A 10,879-nucleotide genomic window follows, 5' to 3' on the forward strand; every position below is an offset into this window, starting at 1 on the left:
AAGGGTTGGCAACTGTGGAGTAACGAACCACCCGAGGGGTCACTGTCAGCCGGGACTGGCTGTGTAAGTGACAAGTGACGGTGGGCTTGGGAGTACTACACAGCCAGCAACAGAACAGAGGGGGGCCACGGAGGGCAGGTCACCACTGTAGGGTCAATAAAGCAAACTGCAGAACAACAGAGTGACACCTGGTGGGGAAGACCTGCAAGGGACTTCAGCTGAGCGTCTACCCTTTTCTGCAAAATGGGGGTAATAGTAAATACTATATGGGATTGCTGTGAGGACTCGCTGACTGTACAGGGCTTAAAATAGGACCTGGCTCCAAGAAAGCGCACCTAAGAGTTAAGCAGATCCGTGTGGACTGCCTCCCACTCACCCTCCCCTCCCCTTTCAAACTCTACTCAGTCCTTTTTACCCTCCCCTCTGCCATTCTGGCACCTCTTCAATTCATCCTCCACATAACAGCCAAAGGGAGCTTTTAAAAAACAGGGTATGTCGCTGCTATCTCAGACTCACCAGTGAGTCCTGGTCCCCTGAATAAACCCCAACACTGAACCTCTTTCCACTCTAGCCCTCCCTTCAGGACTCCACACACTGGTTTCTCTGAGGTCCTCTGTGCCCCGCTCCCTCCTGCCCTGGGGCCTTTGACCACAATGCCCTGTCTGCTAAGTGGGTTCATATTTTCCTCTTCAGGTAACTATCCTAGAACTCTCAGCTCAAGCATCACCGCTTCCAGGAAGCCCTCTGATTTTCCCATTTGTGTAAGTCTCTTCCAACAGATCCCAAGAGCCCCATGAGGGCAGTGAATGTGTCCCCAGAACCTGAAAGAACCTGACACATCATCAGCCTGTTTTAATTATTTGTTCCATGTTTACAAATGCCCAGAAACATCTGGAAGGAACACAGCAATCAGAGTGGCCTCTCTGGGGCTGGGAAAAAGAGGGAAGTTCACTTACCACTTCATTGGATCAGTTTTTAAGTTAGGACAAAAATGGCGCCAAAGCCTGCCTTTCTTGTGGCTGGGAGGCTCAAATGAAATGAAACCAAGTAGGGGCAAGGAGAGGGGAAGCAGACAAGGGGTGCTTTCCCAGCAACCTTGACCTCTCCCACCCCTAGATTTGCTGCTAGTACACAGTCCCAAAACCCAGCCCAAACACCATCAAAATATTTATTAAAACCAAAGCAAGAGGGAACAGAGTAGTTAGGAACGCAAATCAAAGTGCAGATTGGAGGGTGAGGCAGAGCAAGAAATGGGGTAGAGGGGGCACTTCAAATGCCACAGGAGGGGCCCCTGTGGTCTGGGCTAGAGGAAGCCCTTCACCCACCCCTCCTGCCCACCCTGTCAGCGAAGGTCCCCCACTCACCTCTCCCATCTCACATCCTTCCTGGGGGGCAGATGGGGTCCTGTAGTGACCCTCTGGGAAGGGACCACCCCTTCGATCCACCCATGGCTGTCAGTCAGTCAGTTTGTCTCCCTCCCTCACTTTCCCAATAAATAAACCGCTCAGGCCTCAGCTCCTTCGGAGTGGGGCAAATTACAGCTTAGGGACCCCTGCCCTCGCTCAGGGGTTTAGGGATTTGGGGCATCAGTCCCACATCCGTCCTACCCTTCGCTGGTGCCCCAGGCTTGCCAGAGAGGCCTTGATAAATAAATAACGCTCCATTAAAGCTTCGATCAGAAAAACCTTTAAGACGACAGAAGTGCTCTCGCTGTCCTGCAAACAAGCAGGCCAAGGCCTCGCCACCTGGCCTGGTCAGCACACAGGATTCTGGGGGCAGGTGGCCACCCTGGGCCTCGTGGGGCCCCTGGAGCAAGGAGACCAAAAGTGCAGTTAGAGCCCCCACCACGCGCACACATGGACTCATGCACACACACGTGGACACACTGGGGCGTGTTTTCAGTGCACGCACAGATGTGTTCACCTTCATTCCCCGGTACATGCACACACACATGCTCACACACCACTCACCCCGTGTACACACATGTTGGGTGCTGGGTGCATGCACATACACACCACAAACAGAATCCTTCCCTTCCTGGCTTGCTCAGCCTCCTGGCAGTAGCCAGACTCCAGAGCTAGAAGCTTCTGGAGATAGGGGAGATAGGGTATAAATTAAACATTTCCAATCGGGCTGGGAGGACGGCCAGGGGCAGGGGGCTCCAGGGCTGCAGAGACAGGGTGGGCATCTCAGGAGTCCCGGTCCCCCCCAAGCCCCATCAGAAATCCAAGGGGGTAAGGTCCCCAAAGTCACAGTCGAAGAGGTCTTTGATGCCCTCACCCTCCTCAAGGCCAAAGTGGTAGTCGAGGGCCTCGTGGGGAGGGGACAGGCTGATGAACTCCTCAGGGAGGAGGCCGGAGAAGTCCTCCCGCACATGCTCCAGGAGCGAGTCGGCCGCCACCAGCGGGGACAGGCGGTCCTCGTCCACAGGGGCCCGCAGGCCACCCATCCGGGAAAGCAGAGGTTCTGGGGAGATGGGGGAGCATCACAGGCCGGGGACGGCCCGCAGGGAGGGTGGAGGGGGCTGTCATGCCTGCCCACCCAGCTGGGAGAGGGGCCCAGACCCACCCCCTCCCACCCCCCCTTCACCCACCTTGCTCCAGGCTGAGCAGGGACTGGCTGGGATCTGCAGCAGGGGATGAGGAGGGAGATGCTGGTGGTGGCACTGTGCTGGCAGGGTCAGCTGCCGTGTCCTCCTCCCCAGAAGCCATCCCCTGGGACGAGGTCTTCCCAGGGCTGATGCCGCCTGCAGTCTCCTCAGGACACAGGAAAACATCAATGGGGCCTTGTTTGCTCTTAAGGGAGATCTGAAAGGTCTGGGTGGAGGCAGCAGGCAGGGTAAATGGAGGCTCGGCTGACCACCAGCCCCACCCCAGCCAGTCCTGGTCAGGTCTGGAGTCCTGAGTCTCACCTCTGAGGAGTCTATGGCTTGGAGCTGGGTCTCAGGAGGGGCCTTGATCACCATGACCATCTGCTCCGCGGGGTCTGCGATGCTACGAAGGTCCTGGCAGGTCACGTAGGCCAGGGTTGGTGGAGTCAAGGACCATGTGATCTTTGACCTCTGGGGCCACCCACCCAGAGGATTCGTAAGAGCCCACACCTGCCTAGTCTCTCTTGTCCTTTCCATCCCCCACCCCAGGGCCTGGCACACAGGTGGTGCTTGGGCCTATATCAGACCTTGAGCCCCAATTTCCACGTCTGTACAGTGAGACCATTCTACCCATCTAGTCTCAAGTTAATGATGACTGCCTACAATAATTCCACGTAAGTTACGTAAGACGACGCCAGGCCCGGTGCTAAGAATTTATTCTGACCCATGATCTTGGTGTCAGTGGGTGGTTGTCTCCAAAATGTATAAACATAATTTGGGTATTCACTAAAAACAAACAAACAAATAAACAACAAAAAAAACACCCTTATTTTAAAAGAGTTTCTAGGGACGCCTGGCCAACTCAGTCAGTGAAGTGTGCAACTCTTAGTCTCAGGGTTCTGAGTTCAAGCCCCACGTTGGGTTTTAAGAGACTACTTAAAAATAAAATCTTGGGGCACCTGGGTGGCTCAGTTGGTTAAGCGTCCAGCTTCGGCTCAGGGCATGATCTCACGGTTCATGGGTTCGAGCCCTGCATCCAGCTCTGTGCTGACAGCTAGCTCAGAGCCTGAAGCCTGCTTCAGATTCTGTGTCTCCCCCTCTCTCTGTGACCCTCCTCTGTTCGCGCTGTCTCTCTCTGTCTCTCAAAAATAAGTTAAAAATATTTAAAAATAAAAAAATAAAATCTTTAAAAAAAGTTACAATTTTTGTAAATACAAGACAAACAAGAACTTAGATCTCTAACTTTGAAGCTACAGCCATGTATAGAATCACTACCAAATAAATGTTTGCTTTTGCTTATGCTAGGTTTTCTTGTTTTAATCTGTGCAATTTTGGAATTGATTACTTTCCCCTTTTCCAGATGAAGCTGAGGCTCAGAGAGGTTAAGTAACTTGTCCAGCATAACAAGTAAATGCTGCATCCAAAGCCAGAGCCCTCTCCTGAATCCAGGATAGCCTCACAGTCCCACTTGGACGGGACCCCCACCCGCCAGTCCTGTCCTCCATGGCAGCAGTCCCAAAGATCCAAGGATATCGCTGGCTGTCAGAGTCCTCAGAAAGCAGCCGCAGTTGCGCAGTACAGATTTGGATGAGGTGGTCCAGCTGCCGCTCACTCTCCTGCAGTTGCCGGAGGTCCTGGGACAATCCTTCAAGCCGCCCACCGATCCCCACCGCTGCATGGCTGCCTCTGCAGGAGGCAAAGAGAGGGCTTGCAGCTCCCGGCCTGGGAGCCCTGACCCGCAGCACTGCTGCTGCCTGTTCTGGGAGGTCTAATCGAGCCCGTCCCTCTCTGGGTCTGGCTCCTCGCTGGGAAGCAGCAGAGGGCTGAAGCTGCGCTCCAAGTCAGACTGGCAGGGGTCTAAAGTTGGGCCTGAAGGTCTGTAAACACTGACATGTCCCTCACAGGGGGCAGGATAAGTAAAGGATGGCGCAGGCATGCAAGCACTTCTAAGACAATCGGTCAAATAAAAAAAAAAAAAGACGCAGAATGGAATGATCTGCTAAAAACTGAAAAGGAGTAGGATGACCAGGGGAGGAGAGGAGAGGGGAAAAATAAGACAAGAATTAACAAGAGTGAAACAGATGTGTTGGACAACGCCATTGACAGCAACAGAGGGCAGAAGAGTGATCACCTAATGGCATGAGGGTGGCCAATGACTGGGAAGGGGCACAGGAACTTTGTGTGGTGCCGGGCGTGTTCTTTTCCTGATCTGGACGGTGGCTGCCCAAGCAAAGAAATACGAAGAAGATGCACTAAGCTGCATAAGTGAGATCAGTGTACTTTCCTCAGAGACGCCACCTCCACTCCCTAAGCCCCAGTCTCCCCAGCTGGATGACAAGGACACGGGCAGCCACAGTGGGGACTGCACTCACTCCTCCAGGCTGGGTCAGCCTGCACCTCAGCCTCTGCCTGCCCTCCTGTTTGGCTGGTACCTACAGCCACTGAATGTGATTCTTGGACTTCTTGGCAATGAGCTGGATGCCCTCGAGGACATTGGTGATGTCATAGATGCGCCGTTTCTGCACCTTCAGCACCTCGGCTGCCCAGTTCAGATCAACAACACCATCAGCTGAGCGGCTCAGCAGCTCCAGGAAGCGTTTGGTGGTCAGATTCAGCGATGTCTCATAGCGTGACTTCTCCCCTGGGGATTTCACACCTGGGGGTCCAGGAGAGGTGGCTCCCTCAACACCACCCCACACCCAGGCAGCCCAGCCTTCCTGGCAATGCAGGGCAGTGGGATAAGGGTGGGAGGGGTAGAGGGCTCCTTCCCCTTGGCCAAGCCAAGGACAGGGAGGCCCTTCAGCTGCCGCCTGCCAACCACACAGCATTCCTTTCCTGGCTGGGGACCTCCCCACCCCCCAGGGTCTGGGGAAGCCTTGCCAGGCAGCCACTCCAGCTGCCCCTCGGGGCCTCCAGAGGCCTGGCTCAGGTCCAGGCCTGACAGACCAGAGCTCACTTTGCAAGCATATTTGTCCACACCCCTAACTTGGGCCTGGTCAGGGGGCCTGCCCCAGCCCAAACTCTGTGGGTACCTTTTCCTGGGTGGCGGCCTCTGCCCCGGGCTGGCCCGCTGCTCTCGGCCAGGTACTGATGGTCAGTTTCCAGGTCCAACCTCCGCTTTACCTGTGGCAGAAACAACGGGATGATGCCCAATAACCAGGAGTGAGGCTACAAGAGACGAGACTTAGGGCTTGGTTCTCCTGGGGCCACCCCTGCCCCATGTTCTCTTCCAGGACATCTAAGTGTGTGAGGGATCCCAGGGGGACACAATCCTACCACACAGGACAGATTACTAACTGGAAGGCAGAAGACCCAGGTTCAAGTTCTAGCTCCACCACTACCTCCGTGAGGGCCTGTGGTGGTTTAAAAATATGTCTGCAAATTTCTTGTTATTTATTTATTTATTTATTTAGAGAGAGAGAACACACACATGTACAGTGGGGGAAAGGCAGAGAGTAGGGGAGGGACACAGAGAGAGAATCCCAAACAGGCTCCATGCTGTCAGTGTGAAGCCAAAGCAGGGTTCAATCCCTCAAACAGTGAGATCATGACCTGAGCAAAAACCAAGTTGCTTAACTGACTGAGCCACCCAGACGCCCTGCCTGCAAATTTCTTGGTACTCTTCCTTTCAAAAGATAGGGCCTAATTCTCCTCCCCTTAAATATAGACCCTATCTGGGAACTTGCTTCGAACGAGCAGCGTGATGGAAATGATGACAAGTCGCTTCTCAGACTGGGTCCGAGATCCTGAGGCAGAGGCACTGAGCTAAGTCTGCTCTAAAGTCCTGCTCCACCAAAACTGCATGATAATAAATGCTTGTCATTGGGGCTTTTTTAAATCAAGCTTTTAATACCAATTCTAGTATAACTAACATACAATGTTGTATTAGTTGTTTGCTGTTCTTGGCCATTAGGATGCATGTCCCTTGGGCAAGTCGCCTCCTCTCTCTGGTTTTTGTTGGGACATGGCCTAAGCTGGTGCTCACACATGCCTTGCATGTTCAGTCCGTCCTGTGGTCTAGCAGCACAATAATGGCTCCATTTTACAGATTTTACAAATAAAGTAACTGAAGCTCAGAGAGGCCCAAGGTCATACCGCCCAGAACACCCCACAAGTTAGTCGCACAGGCCTCTCAGGTGCAGCCTGGCCCAAACCAGCCAGGCCCACCCCTCCCTTTCACATAGCATCACCTGTGCTAGAACGTTCGGCAGCCATGCCCTCATCACATCTAGCTGCCAAGAAAACCCACCACCACAGCCACTATCTCCTCCTGCGTGGGCCACTCAGCCCCATATCTCCCTCTCAACCCTAGTGTCCTCCCCTGCCACTTCTCCACACACACTTCTGCCGAGACACATTCTTCCACAAATCTGTGCCTCCAAGCCTTAGCCCATACTGGTTCCCTCCCAGGAGTGCCCTCACCTCCCTCCCTCCTATTCTTCACACCAACTCCTTACACCTCTGGGGGCAGGCACCTTACCCGTCACTTAAGTCTTTCTGATCCTGCAATAGAGTCCCTTCCACTGAAGTGCCTCGTACCTGACCTTTCCCCACATTACCTCTCAATGCGAATTTCTGTAGATGTGTTTGTCTCACCCACAAGGCAGTGCCCCCATGGAAGCAGGCACTGGGCCTAAACAGCCACTGCACATAGTGCCTGGCATCAACTAGTGTTTACTCTATGAATCTCTACACAGACCCTCCTCGGACTGCACATTCACAGATCCCCTCAGGTGTCCCAGGGATAGAAGCACTCACATGTGCTGAGTGCTCTTGTGTGCTAAGTACTGCTAAATAACTGCTTTACCTCCATTCAGTCATCAAACCCTCTGCCCAGACTTTGCCAGCAGGGCCATGATGACTTCCACTGCCCAAAGAACCTGCATCTCAGGAAGGTTGCACAGGCAGGGAGAGGCGGGGCCAGGATGTAAGCCCTAACAGGCTGGCACTGAGCCCACCTTCCTATCTACCATGAGTCCTGCCTCCCTGGAGCCTCGTCCAGAAGCTGGCCCCCAAAAGCCAATCAAAACGTACCTCCTCTCCAGCCTAGCCCCTTGGGCCTGAACCTGGTATGCTCCTGCCAACAGCACCCCTCCCCTCATCTCCCTGTTCTGTAGGCACCTGCCCATCCTGAAGACAGGTCAATGTCACACCCTAATGCAAGGCCTTAGGCAGATGTCAATTTCTACCACTGCTCTAGAGATCTTAGCACAGGGGCCTGGAAAGGCAGAGGTGAAGACGCACAGTTCCCTGGTTAAAAAAAAAACCCCTGGATGGCTCAAATACCCATCCGTGGAAGGGGAGCCACAAAAAGTGTGGCTCATTTAGCCCCTAGAATATCACGCAGCTGTCAAGGACTGAAGCAGGGTGACACAGAATCCTCTCGAAGACATAACGACAAAAAAAAAAAAAAACCAAAACGTTAGAGGGCAATGCATTTATATGATCCCTTTTTGGATTAAAAAAGCTCGTGAAACATTTTTCTCCAGTTTCTAAATATCTAAAATATTTTTTAGAATCCACTCTAGGAGCCAGCTCTGTATGGTGTGTGGGTGGGGGACAATCATGGGGGACTGTTGCCATATATGTAAGGTGTGGATGATCCACTGTTTGAACACATAAATAAAGGAAAAACTACAATTTTTAAGATTTATGAAAAAGAAAGCTGTCACAACCACCTTAGAAAAAAAAAAGAGGCTTAGGAAAAGAAAACAGAAGGAAAAATGGACGGGGCTGGCATCCTGCCCCCTTCAACTTTTTAGTCTCTTTTTCTATACTAAATGTGTATTTTTTTAAATGCTTATTTATTGAGAGAGCAAGCATGCACACGTGTGGGGTAATGCGTGGGGATCAGAGGGAGCGAATCCCAAGCAGGCTCCAAGCTCAGCACAGGCCTGATGTGAGGCTCAAACTCACCTCAGAGATCAGGACCTGAGTAGAAATCAATTTCGAGTTGGAGCCTCAACCGACGGAGCCACCCAGGCGCCCCAGTGAAAGTGCATTATATTTCATTTGCTTTTTAGTAGCCAGGATGACAGGATAGAGATGGACAGGAAGGGCCCGGAGGAATCGCTGAATCGCACAGACCCTCCCTTGTATGCTAGGGGTGCTCTGTGAATGCTCACGGATGCAGAGGCTGAACCTGTAGCTCGTTTCAAAGACTGTCCCGAACAAATGCCAGCGCAGAGGGTCAACAGAGGCCACAGCTCATTTGGCCAATGGCTACCCAGGAGTACAAGAGTTGGGAGGTATTGGAGGCAAAAGCTGGGCCCGTGTTTCTGGGCTTCAGCTCCAGGATGGTGCCAGCCCTTGCCCCCACCATCCACTGACAGTAAATGGCTACTAGCGCTTAAGTAATGTTGAGGGCAGAGGTTTTTGGCTGCCTGTGCCTAGTACCTCTTGGGCGTTCACTAACTCAACAAGAGCTGAACGAATGGAATGCTCAGGCTCCCTGGGGCTGACACCACTGGGGGTGGGGTGGAGGCCACTTCCTCAGCCCAGTCTCTGGCAGTCCCTCTGGAGCTCGGCTTCTACAGCCCCAGGTCTAAGCATTGGTCAGTCAGTTAAATGCAGTTTTCATGTCCAGGCCCCAAGCTGACAATGGCAGAGACAGGCCACCGGGATATAGGTGACCCACTCTTGGTAGAATCCTCCTCCTTTCACCCATTAGAAGGGTCCGTGAACTTCCTTCACCCTTTATTCACATCTCCAGGAGGCAAGGCATCCCGGTGGTTAACTGCTCAGGAAGTCTGGCCTGGCCCCACCACTTCACTAGCTGAATGACCTACCGTCCCTAGGTCTCAGCTTCTCTATCTGTAAAAGGGGATGGTTGTTGAGAGTTAATTGGGTGAAGTGCTTGGCCCAGAGCCTGACACACAAAACAGTCTCAAAACAATGGTGGCTCCTATTGTTATTATTATTAGCATCTTGGTGATTCCGGAAGGAAGGCAGAACTGGGCGAGAGGCCAAGGGAGTTAGGGGAGACTTGCCTGCTGGGATGCCTCAGGGACCAGCTGCCACCCAGGCCCCCATAAGCAGTTGGACAGCTTCCACCTCCTTGCCCTGGGCTCTGCCTCACCCCTCCCACTTGCTCCAAGCCCCCTGCTGCGACCCCATCATGCCACGCTGGCCTGGCCTCTGCCCGCCTTCCAAGCCCCACCTTCGCCCACAGGCTCTGCCAGTCAAACTGGTCTCCACACCCAGTCCTGAAGCCCACAGGTCCAAGCTCTGGGCTTCTACTCCCTTCTTCCCTGTAATTCAGCCACCGCTTCTGTGCGTCTTCCCCTCCCCCCACCCCAGTCTTGAGCCTCCTGCTGCTCTGGGAGCACTTCATCAAAGCATCTCCCTCGGATGTTTCCTCTCTCCTGGCACTGGAGGCTTCCACTCCAGTTCCCTGAGGCCCAGCCCACCCAGTACTTTCCCGGGGGCCCAGGGGTCTGCCTATCTGATTAATGAGGTTCCATGGCAACCAGGGCCTGTAAGGGTGGAGGATGGCAGATGGAAGGACAGGCAGAGGGAGGGGATCAGCAGCTGGCCCAGCCACCCCGCCCCTGCAGAGAAGGCCTCCCAGCCAGGAGGCCTGTCCCCAGAGGCCCAGAGGCCCAGGCCTGCACCTGGCAGTGGAGCATACAGGCAGGAAGAAAGGTCTCCTCAATGACTCTTCAACAGTCTAGTTCCAGGACACCCCCCTTCTCCTCCCCAAGGCGTCGGGCTCACTAGCCTGCCACGAGTTCTGGTCTGAAGCCAGCAGGCCTCAGTTCAAATCCTAGACCTACCACTTGCAGCCGTAGGACCGGGGGCAAGTCACTTCCCCTCTCTGGGCCTCAATTCAGATGGGCACAGTGACAACACTGAGCTCACAGCATGGTTGTGAGTTTTAGCTGGCTCCAAGTCTGCCAGAGACCTGGCATGCAGGCAACGCCAGCTGAATACACGTGGGCCATTATTATCACTGAGTCTGACCCTCTAGCGGCTCCGGGAAGCTGAGGCCCAGAGCACAGAAGCAAACGGGGACTGGCCCGAGGTCACCCCGCACCCCGGGGCGGGGCCCGGAGGCCCAACCCAGGCTCGGCCCCGCCCAGCCCGGGAGACTCGGCCCACCCCCTCCCCCGCCCCCGTTGCCTCCCGGCCAAAAACCGCGCCCCGCCCGGGTCTGCACGGGGGTCCAGACGTTCACTCGGCCCAGTGTCCCTGATGTTATCCGTACCGGCGGGCGACCGAGCGCAGGGCGCGGCGCGCTGGGTGTGGGCCGGGGCGCCTGCGGCGTGGCGAAGAGCAGCAGGTCGGGGT

General features: G+C 54.3%; 1 protein-coding gene across 1 annotated transcript in view; it reads right to left on the bottom strand.

Annotated features, from left to right (window-relative positions):
- Window positions 1-835: 835 nt before the first annotated feature.
- E2F1 (E2F transcription factor 1) overlaps window positions 836-10,879 on the bottom strand; it is a 10,495-nt gene continuing 451 nt past the window's right edge. Inside the window, exons 2-9 of the mRNA XM_029917940.1 lie at window positions 10,797-10,878; window positions 5,623-5,713; window positions 5,027-5,246; window positions 4,124-4,276; window positions 2,912-3,026; window positions 2,594-2,816; window positions 2,281-2,466; window positions 836-1,806 (exon numbers count right to left, since the gene is read on the bottom strand). Of these exons, the coding sequence (XP_029773800.1) occupies window positions 1,688-1,806; window positions 2,281-2,466; window positions 2,594-2,816; window positions 2,912-3,026; window positions 4,124-4,276; window positions 5,027-5,246; window positions 5,623-5,713; window positions 10,797-10,878 (1,189 nt within the window). The 3' untranslated portion in view covers window positions 836-1,687. The remainder of the gene's footprint in view (window positions 1,807-2,280; window positions 2,467-2,593; window positions 2,817-2,911; window positions 3,027-4,123; window positions 4,277-5,026; window positions 5,247-5,622; window positions 5,714-10,796; window position 10,879) is intronic.

Source organism: Suricata suricatta, chromosome 12 (assembly GCF_006229205.1).
Source record: "Suricata suricatta isolate VVHF042 chromosome 12, meerkat_22Aug2017_6uvM2_HiC, whole genome shotgun sequence".
In the NCBI taxonomy this organism is placed as follows: Eukaryota; Metazoa; Chordata; class Mammalia; order Carnivora; family Herpestidae; genus Suricata; species Suricata suricatta.